Below are 27,161 nucleotides of genomic sequence, written 5' to 3'. Positions count from 1 at the left end.
CCGACCTGGGTCAGGGCCGTCTCACGAGCCCGTCGGGAGCCACGTCTAGCTCCTGCCGGTCCAGCAGCCAGGAGGCTTGGGGCATCTCCACCAGGCTGGCCCACGGCCCACGCGAGCCCATCCAGCTGCATGCTCCGGCGTGTGGTGCTGTCCTGAGTGACCAGCACACTCCAGCATCGGGTATTTAGCGTGAACCGTGGTCAGTGGGTACAGCGCACCGCTTGCCGTTGCCTCTCGCTGCCTCTGTCCGCGGGGATACGCTGGGTCAAGTCGCGCGGCCCCAGGAGACTCAGACTGGCTTACACGCTCCAGCCTGCCAAGGGACGAGGGCTCTGGGGAAGGGGCAGGGTCCCTTGCTCCCACCTGGCTGGGCTTGGGGTGCTTCTGCCATCGCTCTGCGTCTTGTTCTGGCCCCACTGGCCCCACCTGGCTTCCCCAGGGTCTCGGGTGCCCTCCCAGTGCGGTGGGAAGGGCGGGCTCCTTCTCCTGAGGCTGAAAGGGATCCCTTTGACTTCCTTCCAGGAGCGTTGGACGTAAAAGCCTTTTGCTTCTGGATCTCTGACCTGTGTGGAACGTGTGTTTGAGGGCAGGGTGGGACCTAAAGTTGACTCTGAGCCACACGGATTGCCAGCGGCCCCTGCCTGCAGTCTGACGTCTCCACCAAACGGCGAGCCCCTGTGCTCCACGCCCCTGGCACCTGGTAAGAACTGAGTCCAGGTGTGCAGGCGGAGGGTGCCTGGACTGGGCTGCGGTCTGAGGGTCCATGGGGACGCAGCACATGCTCATGGCCTAAGGGGCTACGTGGGCGCTCAGGGCGCGGGTGGAGCCTCGGGGTGGGTTGAGTCCACGCAGGCTTCATCACAGCGGGGGCATCAGAGCCAACTCGACCCAGCCCTCAGGGAGCCCATCCTGGCTCTGCCCCGAAGACATTACTAGTCTTGAAATGTGCGTCTGAAACAAGGGGGACGTTTGTAAGAGGCAAACCCTTCCTCGGTGCTGTGCTGGACCCCGGGGCGCTTTTTCCCAAAGGTGGGACTGCAAGAGATTGTCCTCACAGGGGAAAGCTTGGCACGTCACCAGAGAGAGAGAAGCAGGGTCCAGACCTGAGGCCCGTGTGTCGCAGCCCCCCCACCCCTGAGCTGGGGAGATGAGAGGTTGCTGGTGCCAGCCCTGTGGTCTTTGTCTGTCTTGACGTCTGAGTGACAAGGGAGCAGGCGCTTAGAATGCTCACCGAAGTCAGGGCTGCACGAGCCAGGGGCGCCTGTCCAACCGTGGCTGGCAAGAGCATTGCATGACAGAGCCCTCCCCTGCCCTCCCCTGCCCGGGATGGCCTCAAGGACACAATGTGCACTGCGCGTCTCAAGGAGAGCGAGGCGGCTAATGAGCTCTGTCGGTTTCCGCTGCCCTGGCCCCGTGCAGCGCGATGCGCGCGCTGAGCTGTTAAACACGACAAACCGAGTCTCTGCTGTGCCCCCATGGCCCCTTCCGCAGTCACATCCCGCAGACAGCTGAGGCCCTGAGGACACAGCACAGCTAACGGGGGCATGGCCAGAGCTGCCGGCCGCCACAGCACTCGCCCGGCTGCAGGGTCACGGGTGGGCTTTGCCGGCAGGACTTAGAAGTGACCAGTGAGAAGTCTCGAGTTGGAGAGAATTCGGGCCCTGCCTGCCCACGGCACTCACAGCCGTGTGATGCTGTTACAAAGTCCGTAGGCAGCTGTGAAGCCATTTCCACATTAATACCCAAATCCGTTTACCTTCTGCCCCTGCCAAAAAAAGCCTACAACATGGACATTATGTCACACTCTCAAACATGGGACTCTTTCCTCCAAGTCTGAGGCAAAATTGCCAGCTTTTATTTTGACTGCATGAAGACAGAGCCGAGTGTACCTGTGTGGTGGTCAGGAGTGTGGCCTGGGGTCGGCTCGCTACTGCCCAGTTTCGTGGCACCTCATCCCCTCACGTAAACAGGCAGAACCAGCTCCTGCCGCGTTAGGACAGGGCAGGTTTATCTAAGTGAAGACAGGACTGCGGACGCTGGGCTGCTGCTGTTACAGGCACGCATCAGTTCTGATCATGGCAGTGTTTATTGCTAGCATTAATTGTTGATTTGAATATTCTTTTTAAGAAGGAAGATAGGCTAATTTTTTTATCAGAATTTCACTGCAGGCGTACTGGTTTTAAACAGATTTTTGCAATTTAACAATTACAGAAATTGAATGAGGTTATCATTCTGGTCAAAATGGAAGAAATACACACCACCTTGTCCCTCCCGCTGAACACAGCTGGAACTTCTGGGCAGAATTCATGGAGTCACTACCTGGGGACTCAAAAACATCAATGGGGACAGAGGCTGAGAAAGGACCCTGGGATTCAGGGGCAGCCTCCTACTCTCTCTTCCTCCTATCTCCCAGCCTGGACGCAAACCCAGAAGTGTGGGCTGGGTGCAGATAGGAGGGGCCTGAAGAAGCTCTGTTTGTCTAAGGAGCAGGAAAGCGGGCCCCTGCAGGACAGAGAGGGGTGTTTTGCTTCTTCCAATCCCTGCCGCCCCGGCCCCCAGGCGACCTGCCGGAGGAAAGCCTCCCCTGAGCCCAGGAGCCTCAGTCCCAGCGAACGGTCCTGGCGAACGAGGCGGGTCTGTTTTCTGTTTCTCCCCTCTTGCCGCTTGGCCCTGGCGGAGATGCCGCTGCAGGGAGTGTGCGGCACAGGGACAAACCCCGGCCCTGGCTCTCGCCCGAAGAGCAAGAAGGGGAGCCCCTGGGAGCCAGAGAGCGTCAGGGAGACGGCAGAGAGCGGGGAGCTTGAGAGGGTCCCGCACAGCTGAGTGTGAAGTCCTGGGCACAGCCTCCGTGGGCACATGTGGATCTGACCGTGAACGCACAGCAAAGGCTTTGACAGGACTGCAGGGTTGGTGGCCCCAGGGCCCATCAGGACACTGGGCGGAGCATGGGACAGAGTCGGATATCGCCGCAGACGCTCTCAGAACTGAAGGCTGTGGGACTAACTGGAACTACCGCTGGCAAAACAGAAGTACTGTCATTCCACGTGAGATTGAAGCAGTAATAGCGGGAGTGCTGGAACGGTATTGGGAGTGTCCAGGAGGCAGTCCGACGTCCACACTTGGCCGGAAGAACTAAGAAGGCTCAGCCTCGTGAAAGGGAAGAATAACCGGCAGACGCCGCCGGGGGTGGCCCACTGCCGGACAGACTTCACAGCAGCCTTTGTAACCGAGCGCCCAGAGTGAGCGCGAGTCCTCCGCAGTGAGTGGGAAGAGAGTCTCGGCAGGGAAATAGACGACTTTGAAAAGAACAGAATGGAAGTTTTAGAACTTAAAAATCTAATAACTAAAATTAAAAATTCATAGCGTGGACTCAGTAACAGAGAGGCGGTGACAGGGGTCAGCTTCAGTGAACATGAGGACAGGCCAATGCACACGGTCGGTGCTGAACGACGGGGAGAAGTGAATGGAGCTTGAGAGACCTGTGGGCAGCACCAGGCGGCACAGCACACACGGTCTTTAGGTGCTCGTGGACACTCACCACGGTAGACCGTCTCCTGTGTAAAACATAAAGCCTAATAAATGAAAATAATTGAAATCATACAAAGTGTATTTTCTGGCCAGAGTGGAAGTAAACTGTAAATCAGTAATCAAAGATAACTGGAAAATTTCCAAAAACTTGAAAATCAAAACAGATATCCTTAAATAATGCACTGGTCAAAGAGGAATTATCAAAGGAAATTAAAAAATATTTTGAACTAAGAGAAAATGAAAAAAAAAAGCGTCCAAATTTATAGGCAGATCAGTACCTCTAGACAAATTTATAGCACAAAATGCTTACATTAGAAAAGGGGACGGGTCTCTAAACAATCTAAGCTGCCACTTGATGAAACTTAAAAAAAAAAAAAAGAAAGAAAGGAAACCAAAACAAGTAAAAGGGAATAAATAATAAAATAAGACCCAAACCAGTGAAATTAAAAACAGAACTAAGCCTTTTCAAATTGGACTAGCTCAAATAAAGGAAAGACAACAGTTATATATTTCAAGAACTTAAAAGACTGTGACAGTTCTTTGTTGTCTGTTTCTGTTTTGTATCATGGGATTTGGTTCTGTTTTCATGGCATTTTTCCCTGCATCCTTTTTATTGGCCTTAATAAGACATGTTCCTTTTGCAAGTGTTTCCCCTGCCCTCTTCTGGGAGCTGGTGGATTTGCAAGTCAGACTGAGCCCGAGGGAGAGGGCAGTCACCCAGTCCCCAGCTGCCCCGCCAGGAAAGCTCTGCCTGGCCTAGGAGGAAGCAGCGGGAGCCCGGGTCCTGGGCCACATGCCTCTCTTGCTGGGACCTCCCAGCCCTGCCCGTGCCCCTGCTCCAGGCTTGGCCTCTGCTATGGCCCGGGCACACAACAGAGCCCAGCAGACCCTCAGAGACTAGAGGAAAGCAGAACACAGGAGTGGACTGGGGAGAGTATGAGCTGTGTCTTGGATGTGCGTGAGGATCCAGTTTAGAAGTCACTCAATTCTGATTTCAGGACGTCCTGTGAGCCCGTGGAAACTTAATGGGTTCAGTGCTCGTTGCATGTATTGAACTAATCCTTACATATGTACTGAGCCCCACTTGTGGGCCAGGAATGGTGCTAGGAGCAGGGGGTCAGTGGTGATGGTGGAGACAAGTGTGCCCTCCACCCCTGCAGGTGCCTGAGGCAGGGCTGAGCTGTGGGGAGGACGGCCCAGGGAGGTGGGGTGCAGCAGAGGCCTGGCAACCGTGCCCTCCCAAAGAAGGCCCACGGGCAGTGGGAGCTCAGCCTGCCCCTCCAGTGGGCCGTGGGGACGGCTCTGCTCTGGCGCTGCAGGCCCAGAGCCTGGTTTGAATTGTGTGGACAGTGGGAAGATACCCCAGGGTTTCAGCAAGGGGACGAATGTGGTCTGACATGGAGCTGTAGAAGCTCACTGTGACATCGGGCAGCTCGTGCTCCACCACGCTCTTTGCGCACGAGTGCCCTGGGCTGGCCAGAGGGGCCGCAGGGCTGGCTTTCCTTCCTGGCTGTTCATCAGGCTGAGCAAGTTCCCCCTGTTCCTGTGTTTTCTGGAGTCTTAGTTTTTACCAAGAATAGGTACTGAATTTTGTTTAGTCCTTTTCTGCATGCGTTGATACGATCATGCAAATTTTCTTCTTTAGTCTGTTAATGTGGTGGATTACGTTGATAGATTTTCAGGTACAGAACCAGCCTTGCATCACTGGAAGAAGGGCTACAGTGTGCAATCCCAGTTCTACGCTGCCGAATTCTATTTGTTACAGTTTTGTGCACTGAAATGATTAAATCAAGCTGATTAATGTGTCTATTACCTCACATACTTATCTTCTTTTGTGGTGAGAACATTTAAGATCGCTCTTAGCAATTTTCAAGAATATGATATATTATTAACTATGGTCACTATGCTGTACATAGATCTCCAGCACTTATTCATCCTGCCTAACTGTACCCCTTGACCAACGTCTCCCCGTCCCCCCACAGTGCCCCCCAGCCCCTGAACCACCCTCTACTCTCTGCTTCTGAGAGTTTGACTTTCTTAGATTCCACATGGAAGTGAGGTTGTGCAGTATTTGTCTTTCTGTGCCTGCCTTATTTCGCTTAGCATAGTGTCCTCCAGGTTCATCCAAAATGTCACAGGACATTTCTTTCTTTTTTAAGGCTTAATAAATAGTATTCCATTGTGTGTATGTACCACATTTTCTTTATCTGTTCATCTGTTAATGGACACTTAGGTGGATTCCATATCTTGGCTACTGTGAATAGTGCCACAGCGCACACGGGAGTGCAGATGTCTCCTTGACATACTGCTTTCATTCCTTTGGACGTATACCAGCAGCGGGATTGCTGGATCATATGGTAACTCAACTTTTAACTGTTTGAGGAACCTCCATGATGTTTTCCATTGTGACTATGCTAATTTACATTCCTAACAACAGTGTAAAGTGTTGCTCTTTTTCCACATCTTTGCAAGCATTTGTTATTTTTTGTCTTTTTGATAATAGCCATTTTAACTGGAATGAAGTGATATCTCATTGTGGTTTTGATTTGTATTTCTTCAGTGATTAGTGATATTGAGCATTTTTTCATATATCTGTTGGCCATTTGTATGTCTGCTTTTGAGAAATGTCTATTCTGAACCTGTGCCCCCTTTTTAATTGAGTTATTTGTTTTCTTGCCATGGAGTTGAGTTCCTTATATATTTTGGATATTAACCCCTTATCAGATGTGTGGTTTGCAAATGCATTCTCCCATTCCCTATTACCTCACATACTTATCTTGTGAGGTATGCTTTACTATGTTGATTGTTTCCCTCCCTGTGCAGAAGCTTTTTAGTTTGATACAATCCCATTTGTCCATTTTTGCTTTTGATGCCTGTGCTTTTGGGGTCATATCAAAAAAAAAAAAAAAAATCTTTGCCCAGACCAATGTCATAGAGCTCTTCCTCTGTGTTTTTTTCTAGTAGTTTTACAGTTTCAGGTCTCACATTCAAGTCTTTAACCCATTTTGGTTTTTATATACAGTGTGAGATAAGGATCTTATTTCATTCTTCTGCATGTGGATATCCAATTTTCCCAGCAAAATTTATTGATGAGACTGTCCTTTCCCCATTGTGTGTTCTTGGTGCCTTTGTTGAAGGTCAGTTGACTACATAATGCTTGGATTTCTCTATTCCATTGTTCTGTATTTCTGTGTTTATGTCAGTACCATGTTCTGTTCTTTATTATTTCCTTCCTCCGCTTACTTGGATTTATTTTGCTCTTCTTTTTCTAGATTTTTAAAGTGATAGCTTAGATCACTGAGGCTTTTTTCTCTTTTTGAACATAAGCATTTTGTACCACAGATTTCTCTTCTCAGCACTGCTTGAGTTGTGTCCCTCGATTTTGATATGTTGTGTTTTTATTGCCATTCAGGTCAATGTATTTTTTATGACCCTTGAGATTTTCTCTATGGCCCATGAATTGTTTGGATATGTGTATTTAATTTCCAAGTGCTTTTCCTGTTATCAATTTCTGGTTTGAGCCGATAGTGGTCAGAGAACGCACTATAAGATTTCGATTCCTTTAAATTTGGTAAAGTTTGTTTTACAGCCAAGGATATGGTCTGTCTTGGTATGTGCTCTGTGGGTGCTTGAAAAGAATGTGTACTCTGCTGATGCTGTATGAAGAGTTCTGTAAACATTCCTTAGCCCTATGGGTCGATGATCCTGTTGAGTTCTTGTTTCCCTGCTGGTTTTCTGCCCAGTGATTCTTTCAGTTGTTGAGAGAGGATGTTGAAGTCTTCAACTATAATTATTGATTTTTATATTTTTCCTTTCACTTCTATCAGATTTTGCTTCCCATATTTTACACGTCTGTTGTTTGACTCAGACACATTTAAGATTGCTATTGCTTATTCATGGATTGGCCCTTTTATCATTATATAATGTTCCTCTCTGTTGCTAATAATTTTCATTGCTCTGAAGTCTATTTCATCTGATAGTAGTATAGCCATTCCCGCTTTCTGTTGATTAATGGTTACATGATGCATCTTTTCCCATTGGTTTATTTTCAGTCTGCTTATATCATTCTGTTTGAAGTGACTTTCCTGTAGACACCATATAGTTGGGTCATGTTTTTTGATCTGCTCTGCCAATCTCTGTTTTTAGTTGATGTATTTTAGACCATTTACGTTTAAAGTAATTACAGTATTCAGATGATGGGGCTTAAGTCTGCCATTTCATTTTTTGTTTGTTTTCTCTGTTGTTTCTCTGGTTTTAGGGTTTTTCTTTTTCTCTGCCATCTTGTGGTTTAGAATTCCATTTTGATTTATGAATAGTGTTTTTGAGTTACCTCTGTATGGTGGGTTTTTTTTTTCAGAGGTTGCCCCCAGGTATAGCATCATATATATATATACATATCTCTCTCTCTCTCTCTCTTACGAATTCTACTATTGTCAACATTTTACCAGTTTGAGGGAAGGGTAGAAACCTTACCTCTCTTTTTTTACCCTGCCCCATTTATAATTGTTTTAAATATTTTTAAACATACTGTATACATCAGACAGTGCTATAATTTTTGCTTCAGCCATTAAATATAACTTAGAAAACGCAAAAGGAAAATGAAGGCCTCTTATATATACTCACATTTTTGCTTACTGTGTTCTTTCTTCTTTCTTTTTTTTTTTTTTTTTTTTTTGAGACAGAGTCTCACTCTGTTGCCCAGGCTAGAGTGAGTGCCGTGGCGTCAGCCTAGCTCACAGCAACCTCAAACTCCTGAGCTCAAGCCATCCTACTGCCTCAGCCTCCCGAGTAGCTGGGACTACAGGCATGCGCCACCATGCCCGGCTAATTTTTTTCTATATATATTTTTAGCTGTCCATATAATTTCTTTCTATTTTTAGTAGAGATGGGGTCTCGCTCTTGCTCAGGCTGGTCTCGAACTCCTGAGCTCAAACTATCCGCCCACCTCGGCCTCCCAGAGTGCTAGGATTACAGGCGTGAGCCACCGCGCCCGGCCTCTTCTTTCTTGATATTCCAAAATTTCTTCTTTATCATTTCATTTCTGTTTAGCCCCATTCTCCTAGAGTAGGTGTGCTGGCAATAAATTCTCTTCATTTTCCTTCATCTTGTAATGCCTTTATTTCTCCTTCATTCCTGAAGGATTATTTTCACTGGAAATGCGATTCTGCATTGACAGTTATTTCCTTTTCAGTACTTGAAAAATACCGTGCCACTTCTTTCTGGCTTACATGGTTTCTGATGAGAAATCCACTGTCACCAACTTTTTTTCTCCTGTAGGTAAGGTGTCATTTCTCTCTTGCTGCTTTCAAGAATTTCTCTTTGTCTTTAGTTTTAGATGTTTGACTGTGATATATGTTTTTGTGGCTTTCTTTGGGTTTATTCTGTTTGGGGTTTACTCAGCTTCTTGAATATATAGGTTTATACCTTTTGGCAAATTTGGGAACTTTAGCCATTATTTTTCAAGTACTTTTTCAACCCTATCCTCTCTGTCCTCTTTTTCTGGGACCCTAATCACATGATTGTTAGATCTTTTGTCATGGTCACATAAGTCTCTGAGGCTCTGTTCTTTTTTCTTTTTTGTCTATTTTCTCTTTATTATTCAGATTGGGCAATATCTGTTGTTCTGTCTTACAGTTCACTAATTCTTTACTCTGACTGCTTCATTCTGTTACTGGATTTTCTAGTTCTATAATTTCCATTTAATTATCTGTGTCTTCCATTAGCTAGGGGAGAATTTCTCTGCTGAGGCATTATATTTTTTCATTTGTTTAAAAATGAAGCTCCTAAATGTAGTCCCAATTATTTACTGAAGCATTTTTATAGTGGCTACTTTAAACTCTTTGTCAGATAATTCTAACATCTCCATCTTCTTGGTGTTAGTGTCTCTTGATTGTCTTTCATTCAGTTTGAGATCTTTTGGGTCCTTGGTGATTTTCTGTTTGAAACCTGGACATTTTGGATATTGTATTATGAAACTCTGGATCTCATTTAACCCTTCTGTTTTAACTGACTTCTTTTGATACTGCTCCAGCAGGGGAAAAGAGGTGAACATCCAGGTTCTCCACCGGACCTCTGTTGATACCCAGGAGGTGGGGGATGCCTCATTGCTGCTGGGCAAGGGTGGGAGTTATGGCTCCCCACTAGGCCCCGCTGAAACCCCTTGGATCAGAGGAGTAGGACCGTCCATTACTGCTTCCACATGGCCCCCACTGACACCATGGGGCAAGAGAGTTATTACCACTTGGAAGGGTAAGAGGCCCCCACTCAGCCCTCTCTGATTTGGGGTGCCTCTTTACAGCCTGGTAGGGGGCCACGGTTTCTTCCATGGTGTTTGGCTACAATGGAAGAGTTATCATCTGAACATTTTCAGTCTTGCAGTGCTATTCCTTTTCTGATTTTTTGCTAGAGAGAGCAAATTTTTGTAGGTTGTAGGGGATTTTTTTTTTTTTTTTTTTTTGTCTGTATCTGTTGGTGTTTCCAGATTGCCTGCTTTTCCACCTCCAAGTCTGAGATATACAAGGCAGGAATCAAGCCCAGGGAAGTTGCCGCTCTGTCGTTCCTTGGGTCTCCTGGGCCCTAGCTGGTCTGCTTCTCTAAACATGTCAGTCTTCTTCTGTTTGTTGTATATACAATATCTAGGCTTGTCAGTTGTTTCAGCAGGAAGAATTGGGAAAAGTGTATATGCTCCATTTCTCAGAATCAGAAGTCTTGCCACTCCTTTTTTTAAGTGTGACCTTTAAGAGCACAGGTGCTGGAACTAGCTGTCTGCGTCCTAATGCCAGCTTTGTACTGTTTAGACACATGCCCTTGAGCAAATCCTTTAGGCTCTCCAAGCATCAGTCTCTCCATCTGTAAAATGGGGTGATGGTGGCATCCACACCTCAAGGAGTTAAAGGAAGGAATAAGGGCATCAGCAGACACAAGCCAGCAAGGACAGGCCCACCCAGCAGATGGCAGGAGCTCCAGGGCATGGGAGAGGCTGTCACTGATGGACTTGGTCCCCAGCTGTGCACATACCAGTGTTGGTTTCCAGCAGGTGCCCATGCAAACAGCATCAACATTCCATGTACGTACTCATCGGAATTTCTATGCATTTTTTTTTTTTTTTTTTTGAGAGAGAAAGACATTTCTGCAAACACAATTTCTGGTTAAAGGTTATAGACATTTTAGGGTATTGGTAAATTTTGCCAGATTGCCCTTCACAGAGGCTGCAACTGCTATGGATTTTCCAGCCATCCACAAGAGCCCTGGCGTGGATGTACCTCATCTATTTCGAATGCCATTATTATCAATAGATGTCTAGAATCAGCCCAAGGTGAACAGAAATGAGGTACAGTCTGTGGAGCTTGATTTGCCTTCCACAGACCCCAGGCCCAGGGCGCCGCTTCTCCCCATCACCCCAGACCCCAGCAGCCCGTAGCGGTTTCCTCATCAGCCCGACTCTCCCGCAGGGGAGGATCTGTGCTGAGCTGAGCCATCTCTGCTCCCTCACCAGGCCTCTGCCTTTACTCCAGGAAGCCACCGACCAGTGAGGTCCTTCTGCGCTGGGTGATGCCGCCACGCAGGATTTCCCTTTCTTAAATTTTGCTGCCTGTTCTGTGGGGATCCGGAGGAAGTCATGACTGAATTCATGTACCCTACCGAGTCTCATCCACACCAAACTACACGCAGGCTTGATTGAGGAACTCACCAATGGCACCAGGAGCACTTGCCAGTCAGGCAATGGCTCTTTCCACCATCATGCCAAGTAGCTAACACTCTCCCCAAACCCCTCACCTCCCACGTTCTCCCCCAGCCCTCAACCTCACACACTCTACCCCACCCCTCCCCTCACCCCACCCCTCCCCTCACACACTCTACCCCACCCCTCACCTATGCACTGTCACCCCCTTTCCTCTGGAAATGCTCAGCAGGGCACAGGGGCTGCCTGTGCTGGTGTGGGCCACATGACCTGCCCTAGCCAGCCAGAGCCCTTCCTCGGGGCGCTGGACTGAGTTTGTCCCTACCCGGGCTGGGGTGCAGCCATGCACCAGGCCCTTCTGCCACAGGAGAAGATGGAGTAGACAAGCCCAAAGGCCAGCATGGGAAGTGGGGGCAAACTTGCTGACGCTCCAGGTCACGTCGTTCCTGCAGCCAGCTGCACCCTAAAACTAGTTGTCACCATGCAGCGGTTAGGGTGGCTAAAGTGAGAGAGACTGGCCTTGCCAAGTGTGGGCAAGGCTGTGGGGGAACCAGAACTCTTGTGCACTGCTGACAAGAGTGTGAAATAATACAGCCACTTTGCAAGAGCATTTGGCAATTTCCTAAAAAGTTCAACATATACCTACCACATGGGCCAACTGTTCTACTCCTAGGTGTTTACCTACAGGAAATGAAAGCACATGTTCACGCAAAGAATTACGCACAAATGTTCATAGCAGCTTTATTCATCATGGCCCCAAACTGGAAACAATCCAGATGTTCTTCGGTGGGTGAATGGAAAAACAAACAGTGGTTTATTCATAGGATGGAATTCTGCTTCATGATGAGAAGAAATGACCTCTTGATACGCTCAGCAACATGGACACATCTTCAGGAAATACTGCTTAAAAGCAGCCAGATAAAAAAGAATAAATACCACGTGATCCCATTTATATAAACTTGCAGAAAGTCTCAGATGTGGTGGGTGGAGCGGGAGGGAAGATGGCAGGGGACAGGGCTGTGCGGGCGGCAGTGTGTGCACTTCCAAGAGCTGCTGTCCTGGTTCCCAGTGTATGTGTGTGGCAAGGCCCATTGTGTTGCAGACTTCAGTGTGTACAGTTTATTAATTGACTACAGCTTTAAAAGGCATGAAACACATCACATACATAAGGATAAAATGCAGATCGGTCCGTGTGGCTGCTGGGTGCCCGTCCCCTCCCCAGGGCAGTCTGAGCTCTTCCATGTGCCGCGGGCTTCGGCCTCAGCCCGCAGGTGCCCGGGAGCAGCCCCGAGGCAGAGCCTACCTGCTGGGGAGAGCCGGGAGAGGAAGGAGGCCACTGAGCGTCCCGCAAGGGCTGACCCCACGCCGGACCCTTCCTCGAAGGTGTCTGCACCTCAGGGCCTTTGCCCTAGCTGCCATGCCAGGTGCCCTGCGCTGGGTGGTTCCCTCAGAGGCCCCCCAGGCCTGCCCCGCATCCGCCCTCTGTCCTGTCTCATGTGCATCTTCTTCATGGCACTTTGACTCCGTCCGTTCACCTTGATCTCATTTGTTGAGTGGCCGTCCCCACTGTGGGTGCAGGGACTGCCCCCTGCCTGGGAGCTCAGCTCCAGGACCATGTAGCTGGAAATGGGGGGTGGTTGTTAACGGGCACACCCCCTGGAGAAGGTGCCGTGATGCACTGCGGCTGTGAGGAGGGTGTCGGCTGGGGGTCTCAGGCAGATGGGGTGGGCTCTCACCCTAGCGCGTGTGGCAGTTGGGGCAGGGGTGTAGACTGGGGCTTAACTCACAGGACAGGAAGCCGGGGAGAGGCTTTCCAGAGGGTGGGAGTCTGTGTTCTGGTTGGAGGGTCACTGGCCCCCCGAGATGTGGGATGGGCAGGACCCTGGGACCTGGTGGGCCGGAGGGGCAGGAAGGGCTCAGATTCCAGATCCCAGGCGAGCGACTGGGATTTATAGGGATGGGACAGGGTGGGCTGGAGTTGCATTAGTCGTACTTCTCACGTGTGGGTGTCTGTTAGAACCTGCTGCCCTAGGAGTCCAGGGTGCAGGCGCGTTCTGGGCTGGGGCACATCTGCATGGTGTCCTCACACAGTGGCATTTAAACCTCCGTCTGGACAGGCTCCCTGGGGAAGGGGTGGGGCCCCAGGCACCACGGGGTGGCCAGGCCTGTCTCTCCTCTCCGCCCATTAAAGGAATTAAAAATGTATTAAATCCGCAGCCCTGAGAAGAACAGGGAGGGGCCTCGACACAGATCTGCCGGTTTCCACAGCAGCAGGTGCTGCAGGGTGAGCTCTTCATGCTGCGGAGCTGCAGGTCCGCTTTGGCCTTGGATGCCTGTGGCCACAGAACGGGCCTCTCGAACCCGGTCCCCGCAGCCCCCGAGCTGCCCCGTGGGCAGACAGTGGCCGGTCATGGTCAGCTGGGGGGAGCAGGCTGAGCAGGGAAGGTTCCCAGGCCCAGGGTCCCGAGTCACGGTGACCTCCACCCCTCCTCAGGGCTGCCCTTGCTCCAGCCACTCTGCTGTGCGCCCGCTGGCCCGTGTGACTGATGGCTGCTGACAGCCTGGAGCCCACAGCACCCCTGGCAGGAGCTGACCCACTTTCCCCTGCCTGGGTTGGAAGCATTTATGTAACAGACGGCCGCAGGGCCCTGCTGTCCCTGACAGAGAGGAGGTGTTTTAATTAGAAAGGAAGCGCAGAGTGCTGGGCTGGCCACAGCGTGATCCAACGTGCTGGCACTGGAGAATCAGCCCGGCAGACAGAAGGGCTCTGCCGGCTCATTGCAGTGTCTGTTCAGGCACCGTGGTGGTCACTTGTCGCCACGCCAGGCATCTGAGCTAGAAGTCCTCTCCTTTCTGAGTTCTTAGAGCCAAACGTACGGAAACAGCTGTGTAAGCCGTGCTGCCCACCAGAACTTTCTGCGGGGACAGAAACAGTCTCTGTGCTTTTCCAGATGGCAGTGGCCACCCATGCGAGGCTATTTGTTTAGCTCGAAAAACGTGGCTGGTGACGTTTGAAATTTAAATGTAAATAGCCACACGTAGCTGGTGGCCACCGAGCTGGGCAGTGGAGAGAGAGACATTAGTATGTGAGGATTGTTTTTGGAACTTCACTTGCTATGTAAGATCCTCATTAAATACAATGTTAAAATTGTTATTCACAAAGTGTCATTTCATTACAAATAGTAATGCAGACTAGTAATTTGAGTTTGTTGATGAAGTTACCCGTAAACACAGTTGTAAAAATGCGGGTGTATGATAGATAGCATGTTGTTTTATGAATGCAGAAACCCATCGGTAGCTGTCATTTTTGTGCGTTAGTCGCCAGTGGGTGCTTTTAGCAGATTTTTCCTCACGCACGTCATATGGGTGATTGGAATATACTTTGTTTCTGTGCTTTGTGTTTTTCTTTTAGCATATTTTGTAGCTAAAATATTTTGATGAGGAAAAGCTTTTTTTGGCCCCAACTTTTAACCCATAGTCTCTTCTGTGTGTGGCTCGAGCCCCTCATCAGTGCAGGCGAGATCCAAGGGAGCATCCAGCAGCCCAATCACAGGGAGGGGTCCCCGGGAGGGGTCACGGGAGGAGCACGGGCGAGTTCCACGGGCTTCTGCTCCTGCAGGGCTGGTCGGCCAGGCCTGGGACCACGTTTGCATTCAGTGATGGACTAAGCGTGGACGTGTGTGTGGAGCTCTCCCGGCTCCTCTCCCACCCCCATGGCTCCACCCACCTCTTAGGTGCACACCTGGGCAGGTGGACAGAGCACCTGAGGCCTGTCCAGACTCTGCCCTGAGCCTCCTGATGCCGGGTCCTGGGCCACGTGGAACGCGGCCCACTGCTGCCCACCAAGTGGCCACCCCTCCATGACCCACACGTCTCCAGGTGCTGTGGGCCTGCTCACGCCCCTGCCACGTCCTGTGCCCTGCCCTCCTTTCCCCCCCTCTCTGCTGCCAGACACAGAGCCACCTGGGGACTCCCGCGTATAGCCAGGGGCGAGGGAGCTTCTGTCTCCTGGGCAGCATGCCCCACACCCGCACCTCTGCCCCCTCGGTGCTGAGAGCCCTGCTGACCCCACCCCGCCTGCACTGTCAGTCTCCCCCACCTTCGCCTCCTTCCTCTCATCCTCTGGGCATGAGCACAGCTCCTACAAGGGTGCCCGCTCTTCCCTGCGCTCCGCCTTGTGGGGGTGACCTGTGCTCTGCATCCGGCCCCCTGGAGAAGGCCCAGGAGAAGGGGGCTACAGGAGGGCCTGTGTGTCCAGATGCCTCGAGTGAGGTCTGCAGAGCCCAGCGCACAGACCGGGCCACCCAGGCAGCTGCCACCAAGTTGCCGGTTCACTTTCCCACGGGCGCTTCAGCTTCACTGCTATAATCATTCTTTGCTTGTAGATCATAAAATGAAGCCTTGATTTTGCCCAGTGGTCTGAGTCAACTCACCGCATGAGTGTCCACAGAAGCGATATAACCAGTGTTACGTGTATGGAAGGCGTTTTCTGACAGCTTTACACAGAGCACACTCAGCTGTCTGGCAGTTAGGTGACAGACGGAATCCGAGTCACAGAGTGAGGTTACTGGGCACTGCTGGCCCTGGGTGTCGAGGGACACTGGCACCTGTGCCTCCCCGGCTTCCTCAGGCTGAAGCGAGGCTCACCCAGGGGCTTCTGCTCCGGGGGCTGCTCAGTGCCGTGCCGGGAGGTGGGAGGACGGAGTCAGCACAGTGCAGGCTCTGTGAGCACCTGCAGCAGTCCTGTGGGATAACCCCGTCACGCTCCAGCCCCCTGAGAGGTGCTCCTGTGGCCCCCTTGGCAGGCGAGACACTCAGGCAGGCTGGAGGGTCCTGCCCAGGGTCCCGTGGCCAGTCAGCCCTGGGGGCTTTCCCCAGCCTGGCCAGCACGTGGCGGTGATGGCGGTCCCACCCTCCCCTGCCAGAGGAGCCCAAGGGCCAGGCAGCCCAGCTCACCCCTGGATGCCGGGACTCTGGAGACTGTCCCTGGGTCACAGCAGCTGCACCTTCTCTCTCCAGGTGACACCTTCTGGACCCCGTCTGTCCTTCCTCACAGCGCCCTCAGCGCCTTAAGCCATCACCCCCAGCCGCATTTTGGGAGAAAGATGGAGTCCAAGGTCTCAGAGGGCGGCCTGAACGTGACGCTGACCATCCGCCTGCTGATGCATGGAAAGGTACGGGCGGGCGGGGCCGCCGCCTGCGCTGCTGGAGAGGGGGGGCAGCGGGGCTCCTGCGCCGGGGTCTGCGCTTGTGTCGGTTTCATTCGCTCTCAGATTACAAAGCAGTTGCAAGTCATCCCCAGTTACGTGTTCCCCAGACCCACTGGAGACTGAGTCGCCAGCCTGACACCCCGTCGTCACGGATGCCTTGTGTGCATGTCCTGCAAACGGGGCTTCTCCTGCGTGACCTCACACAGCCACCAGTGGCAGGTCACCGTGGCTGCGTCCCCACAGCTGCCCCCAGGACCCCGCTAGGGTCTCCCCAGCCATGCAGATGCTGCCGTCGATCACAAGGTGCCCCAGGGCGGAGCCACAGGCGGCATCCCCAGTCCCTCAGTCTGGGGGACTCCCCTGGGGTTTGACCGTCCTGAGTCCCTGCCACTGCTTTTACGGCACGTCCTTCGCTCTGGCCCTGTCTGAAGTCTCCTTGCGTGACAGGCACATCGCCACAGCCTCCATCCTGGGGCGCTCGGGGGCTCCACCTGGAGCTGCCCTTCCTCCACTGCGCTTAGAGCGCTGGGCCGGGGGGTGCTTTGCAGCTGTGTCCGTGTCCTACTTGTCATCAGACTTTCAAGGCATTCATTTATTCATTCGTTCATGCTGGGGCTGCCGTGACCTCTCCTGACCCCCACACTGTCCCGGCTGGCAGGCTCCCGAGTGCTTCCTCACAGCACCCTCTCCCCTTTGCACCCCACGCCCCTCGGGCTATCCTGTCCCCCCTGCCCCAGTCCTGGCATCAGCCACTTCTCCAAGGAGCCCGACTCCTTCAGGCAGAGGACAGCACCTTGGAAGCCAAGACAAGAGCACGAGGCGTGCTCTGAGCTCCTGGCTGCACGGTCCCAGGCAGCTCTGGAAGGCAGGTTCATGCCGTGCGCACTGTGTGACATTTCCACACTCCTCTGTCTGTTTTGGGCACCGTGAGGTCACACCTCTAGTTCCCGCCCAGCAGCACAGGGTCGGCCCGGTTCCTGCTGGCTGGACTCTGTCCCGTGAGGACTCCGACCCCCGTGTCTGTGTGGCCTCCCGCCAGGGGAGGCTGCCAGAGGTCCTGGGCTCCAGTGCCCGCAGCACAGGGACATCCTACACTTACAGAGGACACGGGCTCCTCCCAGAGCTCCCGTGTCTGGATGGAGAGAGGATGACCTGTCCCCTCCCCTGTGGGTGCTGGAAGCCGGTGGGCTCCATGGGCAGGGTTCTCTGTGTCGTCAGGCACAGGGTCCCAGCAGCCAGGCCGCCGCCAGGCACTCCCTGAGGGAGGGTGCCCTGCTGACGGGGGCCGTTTGCTCGCACTGTCCCCCACACATGCCCTTCCAGGCGGCCTTGGCAGAGACCAAGGCCTTCACAAGGACCATGGTAGTAATAGTTGCTCAGAACTTTGCTGTAATAAGGAAATGAGTCAGATTTTGAAAGATGCCCTTCCCTGTGACTAGAGCCAGGCTGGCCCAGCCTCGAGTGACTGCCACAGTAGGACCCTGGCTGGTCCCGTCCCACTGCCAGGCAGGGAGACACTTGACCCCCTGGGGTATATCCCCAAACTGTTTCAGGCTCAACTTTAGAACTAGAGTTGTGGCAGCGTGTTCCAGTGTTTCTTTCAATATCCCACCTTTTAAAAATAAGTCACACAGCAGCAGCAGTGCTAAATTTTCTTTAAGTCACAAACTTGGGAGAAATTTTATTTTTCATCTATTTCTTGCAGGGTTTCCTGGAGGCCTCAAGTGCTTGAGTGATGCCTCCGGAACTCTCTGGAAAGCAGCCATTCTCCTGGGCAGCTTGTCAGCAGAGTCAGCGCCTTGGTCAGGCGGGCACAGAGGCAGCCTCGGGCGCAGGCGTCTTTGCAGACAGCCTGGCTTGTAGGCTTCCCCGGCAGGTCCTAAACTCTCCCCTCGCGCACGCTGGGAGGTAGACGGGTTTCACAGGGTCTGTGCTGGATTCTCTTCCTCCTTCTGCTCTGACACCATGTTTTTGTGATGATTTTCCTACAGGAAGTCGGGAGCATCATTGGGAAGGTAATTACTGAACAACTCTGCCTCTCTCGGGGTCTCTGTAAGGGGAGAGTGAGGACAGCAGCTGCTGAGTGCAGGGTGGCGCCCCGTGCGTGCGTGGGACTGCGTGCATAAAGTCAGGGCCCGGGTGCTGCCACGCGGCCCTGTCGGGGCCCCTCATGCAAGCTGGTCCCTGGCTCTGCGGGAGCCGAGGGGTAGGGTTCTCCCTGGGCCCTGCCCTAGCAAGACCCCCGCCCGCTGCCTTGGTGGCCATCCCTCCTTCCTGGGCTCCAGACCCCAGTAAGGAACATGTCAGCTGCGTGCTCCACTGGCCCTGTGACTGAGCAGCCCCCTGAGGGACAGTGGAGGGCTTCGCGTTTCCCTCGGGTTTCCCTAGTGGGGTGAGGGCTGGTTTGGATGCCTGCACCCGTGGGGAGGAGAGGCTGAGGGGGACACGCTGCCTCCCTATCCTGTTGCACTGTGCCCATCCCTGGGGGTCCCTGTGCCTTCCACCCCTGCACTGCAGGGGAGGGGATCCCGTGGTCCTGCCCTGGCCCTTTCTCACAAGAGCTTCAGAAGGCGCATCTCGGGGTCAGGCGCCTGAGGGCACGCAGACGGTGATCTGTCAGGGCAGAGCCCACCCTGCCTGCCGTGTGCCCTGGTGAGCACTCGGGTCCTGTGCCTCTGGGTCCTTACCCGAAATGCCCTCCAGGTTGTGGGGGTGTGGAGTCGGCTGCTTAGTGGGGAGGTGGAGGCCATGTGGGCATGTGGTGGCAGCTCCTGGCACCACGTGGGCCATGCCAAGCCCCTGCGTGCCGTCAGTGCAGCCACGAGTGACCTTTTCCTTGTCCACATCTTTATTCCAGAAAGGAGAGACAGTGAAGAAGATGCGCGAGGAGGTGAGTGTGGCCTGCCTGACCGACACCACGTGTGTGGGCTGTGGCGGCTCTGCCTGCTGCCCTGCGGCCCCTGCACAGGCGTGGCGGGTCTCAGCACAGGATTGGCGCGAGCCTCCTCGCTGTCGCCCTGCACACCCGGCGGTTCAGGTGTCCTGTGCCTCCCTGTGCAGGGAGGGGATCACTTGGATTTTTTTTTTTTTTTTTTTTTTTTTTTTTTGCCAATTAAAATTTCACTCTAAGGGAGGTTATTGGAAAGAATCTGGTGAGGTTTGCCAGTCGAGGGCGAGATGCATGTGGCTATGTCAGCCATAGTCGACAGACAGAGAACCCAGGCCCGCGGGCCGCGGCTCTGACCTGGTGCTGGTTTCCCTGCTCTGGCTGCAGAGTGCCGCGAGGATCAACATCTCGGAGGGAAACTGCCCAGAGAGAATCGTGACCATCACAGGCCCCACAGATGCCATCTTCAAGGCCTTTGCCATGATCGCCTACAAGTTTGAGGAGGTGAGGCACCCACTGGGTCCCTCCGCCCTGCGTCAGCCCTGCTCACCTCCTCTGCCCCCCAGGGACTCTACCTGTCTGGTCCAGCTGGGCAGGGCTGCATCCCTCTCTGTCTATGGCCAGCCACTCCCCGCGGGTGTGCTGGAGAAGCCACCTTACTCCCCTCCACAGACCCTGCCCAGGGCACCCAGTTCAGCCCCAGGACACCCCATGGCTCCCACCAGGGCACACAGGGACCCTCGGGCAACACCCACACCTCCCACATACGGCCAGCCCTGCCACGCCACTGCCCACACAGCCCTGGCTGGCACAGGCCTGGTCCTCAGCTATACACCACCACAGCCACTCCGTCCCCAGAACAGCGCGTGTGGCTTGGCTGATGGATGCCCGTGCGTGTGTGTATGCGGCACTTTTGTGTAGCTCTGTCGGTTAGTGAAATCTTAATGTTTTTGTGTGTTTCTACTTTTTCGAAATTGCCAGAAGTTATTTAGAGATGCATTTCGTGTCCTAGAGGGGTGAGCATCAAGTGATGGGGTGGACTGTGGGTAAGCAAAGCCCTCCAGGTGGCAGCACGCGGAGGCCGGGGGCAGAGCTGCTGGGGGCGCGGCTCCCCTGTGTCTGGCAGAGACTCCGGGTAGGCGGCGGGGGGGCTTCAGGGTGGGCAAAAGGGAAGGTCCGTTGTGCCCTGGAGTCCATGGGCGTGGAGGCTGCAGGCCGCCAGCTGCAAGGGGTGTCCCCGTGACTGGCTGGGGGAGCGTGTCCGGCTTTCTCTGCTTGGGCCTGACTGGCAGCGGGAGCAGACGTTAGGGAAGCTGTGGCCCGTGGCCAGGCCCTGGCTGTTCTCGGCCAAGTGCCCCAGTGAGGCTGGGGTGTGGCTTTCCAGCCGGTGGTTGCAGAGGTTGGGGCCATTGTCCTCTTGTCACAGGTGACCTGGCCTCTGTCTGTTGGTGTGCTCAGTTTCTCAGTTTCCCCTTCTAGTCATTCTCTCACTTACAAGAGGTTGGCCAACTCAGGAAAGGACAGAGACCCAGATCTTCACCACTCAGAGATTGTTCACTTGTCTTCGTGGTCAGCTGTACCGTGAGATCTTGTCAGAGATTGTGCAGCTGTCTTCATGGTGAACTGTGCTGTGAGATTGCTCGGTTGTTTTCATGGCTTCAGGGTCAACTGTACTGTGAGATCTTCTTGCCCTTTTTGTTGCTGTATCAACATGGTGATCATCTGATGAGCAAATGGTGTAAGGACACATTTAAGACTAGTCAGCATCGTGAATAGTCCCTGTAAGGTGCTTTGAAACCAAAGCTCCCCCTACTCAGGCCAAGAGAACAAATCGTGTGGGCCAGGAGGGTCAGCCTCAGAGACCCGAATAGCCTTCTCCTGAAGGTGGGGGAGGGTCTGTCCCCTCAGTCCTGGTACAGTGGGAAACAGGCGCAGTGGCACCGACGCAACCACGACTGGCCGGTAAGACATGGCAGCAGTGCAGGCATCTGTCCACTGGCGCCAGTGCGTGGGGGCTGGTCTGTCTTCCGTCTAGGGCAGAGGAGGTGCCAGTGTCGGTGACAGGCTCCTCACAGTGTTTCCTGTGGGTGTGACTCCCGGCTGTGGGCGCGCTGCCCGGCTGTTCTCGTGGACAGTGCCTGAGCGATCCCTCAGGAGAGACCTGAACAAGCAAGGATGGCCCCGTTTGGGAACTTGAGTCTGAGTCAGACTTTCCAGCCGTGGAGGTTTGTAGAATTAGGGTCTCTGCATACAGAGAAGTCTCTGAATACTATTCCTAGAGTGCGTGCGGTATTAGTCTGGGAGAAGCAGGACCAGGCGACCTGGCCCCAAAGGAGGTGGTGTCTGGCAAAGGCACACGGAGACCTCATGACATGAAGTTGGCACCAAGGCCTTACGTCAGCTGGGTTACAGTTTGGATCGGTAGTCGTCTCTTCCAGGAAGTGAGTATGTGGCCCATGGTTCTGTGAAGGCTGTTGAATTTCAATTTAGAATCACCTGGGGTCTGATATGTAGACCTCACTAACAGCTTATTTTCCTGGGAGGAAGGGGCGCTGCAGGCTCAGGTTGGTCTGTTTGGGGCCAGCTGTCCACGTAGATGAGGTGGCAACACCGCGGGCTGTGATCCCCCAGGGCCTCATGTGGTGAGACCAGGACTGTCCAGAGCTTTCTGTCCTGGGGCTCGGGGTGGGTGGTGTGTCCTAGAGTTGGTGGGAGTGAGAGCAGCGGCCACAGGGACAATCTAAGAATGGCATTAGAATGAGCATGTTGTGGCCTAGCAGTGATCATACATGAAAAGAGACGAGGTTCTTGTGAGCGGATGACAGCCAGAGGCCTGTGAAGAACGAGGGAGAAGGGTGACGCACCAGCAGATGGAAAACAAAGCAGGAGTTGGACGGGTCTCGGTGTGACGTCGTAGGCACAAAGCCGTCCATCGCCCAAGGTCGTCAGCTCGCCATGAAGGTCTCGGCTCAGCTGTTTCTGAAGAATGGCTGCTTCTAGAGGGTCTCTGAGACCCTCAGTTTAAGGGCCCCTATTGCAGTGGCTTTCTCATCGTGGGGAATTCGGAACTGCTGCTCTAGCTGTGAAACGTGAACCCGGGGTCCACGTCCCTGCGGTTTTGCTGTAGGTGCTAACAGCACCTGGCCAAGTCCCTGCCAGTGCGAGTCAAGAGCTGCTGTGCCCCGGCGTCCCCTCCCATGGAGCGACTCTCCCGGGTGAAGATCACCAGGGGGTGTTTGGAAGACGCTGCCGGCGATAGGTGGGGCACAGGGGGTCCCTTGCAGTCATGCACCGCCTCTGCCCGTGGCCTCAGGGTGCGCCCTCCCGTCACCAACCCATCGGGTGATGACCAAGGTATCCTGAGGGCAGGGACCGTGTGTCCGTAGGGCTATGGGAGCATCTTTGGCTAAGGGAGCTCAAGGGATTCTGACAGTCTTGGTGTTTTAAGTTAAGGATGTTGTTGGTCCTTTCAGTTTTTCCAGAAGATTGTGGATGGTGAGGACAGTGTAGGTTTTGAGTAAGAGACACCACTTAAACAGAGTTCTTTTATGATGGTTCTCAAAGTGTGTGCCTCCGTCATTTGGTGTAAAAGTCGGTGTGCTTCAGCTTGGAAACAAAATCAAGGGCTGTGGCTTTTAAGCAAGGATATGCTTTAACCCTTCCTGAAAATTGACACACAATAACTAAAACAGATTCAAGAGCCAGGGTTAAAACCCATCTCAGGGTGTTTGGAGGACCCGTGAGGCTTTGCTCCTGGGCTGAGTCTCACCCTGACGGTGTTCCAGGGTTATGTTGTTGACAGGTGACACGTGGCCTGGAAGTGACCTCCGCTGTCTGCGCACAGCGTCCCACCAATGTCGATGGGAGGCACTGCCCAGTCTGTCTGTTCCGTGGTGAGCAGTTTCAGGGCTGGGCGTCGCTCACATCTGTGAAATCATCTGGCGCCGCCAGCCGGCTATCTCGAGAGCCCCAGAGATCATCCGAGCCAAGGGGACTGCCCGGTTTTCTCCATTCTCTCTTTTTAAAATCAGGAACTAAGGGATATTTTATAATGGCCTCTTTGATTGCCTCCAGAGATTTCGCCTTGCGGGTTTGGATGGAATCGTAGCCTTGGCTACGCGGTTTGTTTGGCGCAGTGATCTGCTGGGCATGTCCTTTCACTTCCCTGTCGCCTCTCTCCACGTCAGCCTCTGCCTTTGTAGTCGCCACCTCGTCGAGATGGGGTTCCAACCGAGGTGAGAACCTCCTTTGTTCCAAAGTGTCCCAGAGCCGTGGCCACCCCAAAGCCCCGCCCCCTGCACAGACATGTGCCATCTGGCCTTTGGCTAGTGGGCGGGCGTCCGTGAGTGTAACAGGCTCCGCCGTCCAGCTGGCTGCACCGCACATGGAGGGCTCTGTCCTGACGGAGAGCTCAGTTAGCTACAGCACAGGCCAAGGCTGCTAGGACTGTCCTGACAAAATGCCACACTGGGCGGCACCAACCACAGACGTCCATTCTCTCCCAGTGCTGCAGGCGGGAAGTCTGAGGTCAGGGAGCAGCAGGACTTGTTCCTTGGAGGCCCCTCTCCTTGGTGTGTAGACGGCGTCTCCTCCCTGTGTCCTGGCAGGGTCGTCTCTCTGTGTGTCTGTGCCCTCAGCTCCTCTTCCTGTGAAGACACCAGTCAGACCACCCCAATGGCCTCGTGACCTTGATCACCTCTGTGAAGGGCCCATCTCTAAATACAGTCACGTTGGGGGTTGGGGCTTCACCATGCGGATTCTGGGGGCAGATCAGCCCATAACATGCGCCCTGCTGGCAAACCTCCTGTTCAGGTTGGAGGTGTAACATTCGCTCCATGGCAGTCTGCTAAGGCTGAGAGCAAGGGAGGGGTTCTTCGTACAGGCCTCCTCGTTCTCTGGACAAGTAGGAAATGTCAGAACCAAATCACCAGCGGAGTTTAGGTCCTTTAAGTCTTGATTGAGCACCTGGGAACTGCGGGAGGGGGCCTCAGTGGCCAGGCCCCGGCGTGACTGTCATGGCGTAACGCTATCCCATCCAAGTGGAGGCAGAGCAGCCTCCCTGCTGGTCCAGAGGAGGTCAAAGGTCCACTCCTGGGAAGAGGTGGCTTCGGGAAGGATTGGGACCAGGACTGTGCCTCGTTAGGTGTTCCCAGGAAGTGCAGGTGGCCGCCACAGGCCCGAACCATCCTTGGTGAGGCTCCCCCGTTGAGAAGGACAGGCGTGAGGACTGGGGCTGTCTTGAGCGCATGCCTGGAAGGGGAGGGGCTTGGACTTAGGCCACTGAGAGCCTGGGCAGCGTGGCGCCTGAGTCTCCGCCTGCAGCCCAGCGGGAGGCTGCCCCTCCCCACCTGCCAGCAGACGGAGGACCAGAGAGGGCGCTCTCTACATGGCAGTCAAGCTCCTGGCACAAAGAGTGGAGACAAAGGAGTGCTCCATCTGGGTTACCTGGTCACAGCCACGCTGGTCCAAATGGACGCTGGCCGGTGAGCCCAGGCAGAGGCTCACGTCTGCCTGGAATTCGCCTCCAGGGCAAGCGGCAGCCCACAGACAGTAGAGCACGAGAGCAGCGCAAGACAGCAGAGGGGACGGAGGAACAGCCTGATTCCTCCAGCAACGCCGAGCAGATGGGACACCCTGACACAGCCAGGCACCAAACTGAGCACGAGCAGCCGCACAGCCCGGCTCAGAGAGCGGGGTCTGGACCGCGACAGCCTGTCCTCGTGGTCTCCAGGAGCCACCACAGCAAGGCGTGGGGCCTGGGCCGGCGGCAGGCAATGCAGACGCTCTGGGTGGGCTCCACGACAGATGGACCAGGCCGCAGGCCGCTGCCGAGAGCAGGCTGTGTGCGCAGAGCCGGCCGGCAAGGGGGCCGGCGCTTCTCAAGGCCTCGGCTCCAGAGCCCGGGTGGAGGCTGCTGGCCAAGGGAATTGGTGGGGGGCGAGGGCAAGTTCGCTAGAAGCAGGGCGTCCTGTGGGATCAGTTTGAGGGGCACGTTTGGCTTTCGCTGGGTGGGCCCGAGTTGGAAGAGGAGACGAACACTAGGGAAGCCGCCATCACTGGCCACGCCCAGGCCGTCCTGGGCCGAGCGCTGCAGAGGCTGGGCTGGAGCTCTCCTGTCGTGTGTGGCCCGGCCGCCAGACAAGTGCAAGTCCCCACGGCTGCTGCCTTGGGCAGTGTGACACAGGCCCTCTCGCCACTCTGAGGGTGCTCCTCGGTGACGCGCATTCCCTGGCGCTGCGAGTCACAGGAGCCCAGCCTCTGTCGGGTGTCTACACAATGCCGCAGCGGGGCCTCATCTCCTGGGACCTCCTTGTCTCTAACCTGCTCTGAAGCCCGTGGGCCCCTGCTGCCCACCCAGCCCCGCTCTGGCCCACAGCCAGTCTGCCCTCCAGGGACACCACCCCAGCCCCCCATCTGTACCTCTGCACGTCACTTGGGGGTGAGCTGACGTGCCACTTTCTGTGAGCTTTCCATAAGGAAGGGCGTGTTGGGGCGGGAGGTAAATGGTGTTACCTAGACGTAACGTGGGAAGGGTGACGTACGCAGCAGTGCAGACTATCTGTGGGGGCACTGACACGCGTCACTGCTCACATGAAGCCCGTGAGTCCCCAGTCTGCCGCGGGCTCTGGGCCACTGCGGCCCCGGCTTCTCACAGCCCAGGTGCCCCCACCTGCATGCCTGAGGTGCCCGAAGGCCAGCTCTGTCTCCTGAGTGACAGAACAAGAGCAGACAAACTGGCTGCCCACGCCAGCCTGCTGCAAGCCCACCCTGACCACCCCTGGTGGCCCCTCGCCTTGCTGAGTGGGTGACACAGCTCCCTGCCCCACGATGGACACCCAGTAGCTGTTTCCTACCTGCCATACACTGCACCCCGAGATCAGGGCCTGTCCCCGACGACCCTGCCTCAACTGGCGCTGGGGCAGACACCCCCAGCTGGCAGCCTGCCTCCTGCTTCCCTTCCCTCGGCCAGCGTTCAAACTTCCTGTGTGTCAGCCCATCTGCCCACACCGCACCTGCCCACCAGGTCTTCAGGACCAAGAACAGAACCACTCGAGTCCCCAGAATGAGGCTGACCACGATGCCCTGAGTCACTCTAGCCAGCACCTCCCGTCCATTTGGAAAACATCTCCTGGTGCCATCTGATCATGACGTGGCCTGTCCACTGTGTCCTTCTCTATGCCTGGAAGGGGCCCTGGCGCTCTCAGATACGGTACAGGCCCTGGGCAGGGGACAGAGAAGTGGGCCCTGGAGCTCTCTGAGGTGAGCCCTGGGCAGGGGACAGAGAAGTGGCTCTGGGGCTCTCTGAGGTGAGGGGGGCCCTGGGCAGGGGACAGAGTCGATATACCTGCTCCCCCCAGTGCGTTCTTATTCTCCGGTCTTTGCTCACTTGGGATCAGAGACGCAATGTCCCTGCCCACACGCATGTCTGTCTGCCTCCCCAGGACATCATCAACTCCATGAGCAACAGCCCTGCCACCAGCAAGCCCCCAGTGACGCTACGGCTGGTGGTGCCTGCGAGCCAGTGCGGGTCCCTGATTGGCAAAGGTGGCTCCAAGATCAAGGAGATCAGGGAGGTAACAGGACGTTCCTCCGGGGCGGGGCCTCTGGGGCTGGGGGCGCTGGGCGGGCCGGGCAGTCTCAGGCCGCATCCTCCATGCTGCCCGCATGGCCAGCACCGTCACTGCAGGTGCCCAGGCCGGGAGCCGAGGTTAGGGGCCGTCCTTCCAGCAAGCAGGACTCACGCTGGGAGACCTGCGCGTCCACAGAGCCCCTGTTGCCTCGTGCTAGGGGAGGGGCCTCGTGGGGTGGCAGCGGGGGTGGGCCCTGTCACACACTTGGGACATGTGAGGCCCCC

General features: G+C 54.6%; 1 protein-coding gene across 10 annotated transcripts in view; it reads left to right on the top strand.

The window, feature by feature from the left end:
* The window catches only part of PCBP3 (poly(rC) binding protein 3), a 236,683-nt gene that overhangs the window by 182,564 nt on the left and 26,958 nt on the right, over positions 1–27,161 (top strand). For 8 of the 10 annotated variants that reach the window (XM_069472208.1, XM_069472207.1, XM_069472205.1 and 5 more), the window contains exons 1-5: positions 16,300–16,383; positions 18,411–18,434; positions 19,277–19,309; positions 19,694–19,810; positions 26,749–26,880. In XM_069472208.1, coding sequence (XP_069328309.1) covers positions 16,315–16,383; positions 18,411–18,434; positions 19,277–19,309; positions 19,694–19,810; positions 26,749–26,880 — 375 coding nt within the window. In that variant the 5' untranslated portion in view covers positions 16,300–16,314. Of the gene's footprint in view, positions 1–16,228; positions 16,384–18,410; positions 18,435–19,276; positions 19,310–19,693; positions 19,811–26,748; positions 26,881–27,161 lie in introns of those variants that run through there. The other 2 variants (XM_069472199.1, XM_069472198.1) reach the window with 2 other exon arrangements.

Source organism: Eulemur rufifrons, chromosome 7, assembly GCF_041146395.1.
Source record: "Eulemur rufifrons isolate Redbay chromosome 7, OSU_ERuf_1, whole genome shotgun sequence".
In the NCBI taxonomy this organism is placed as follows: domain Eukaryota; kingdom Metazoa; phylum Chordata; class Mammalia; order Primates; family Lemuridae; genus Eulemur; species Eulemur rufifrons.
This window is presented reverse-complemented; position numbering and strand designations above follow the sequence as displayed.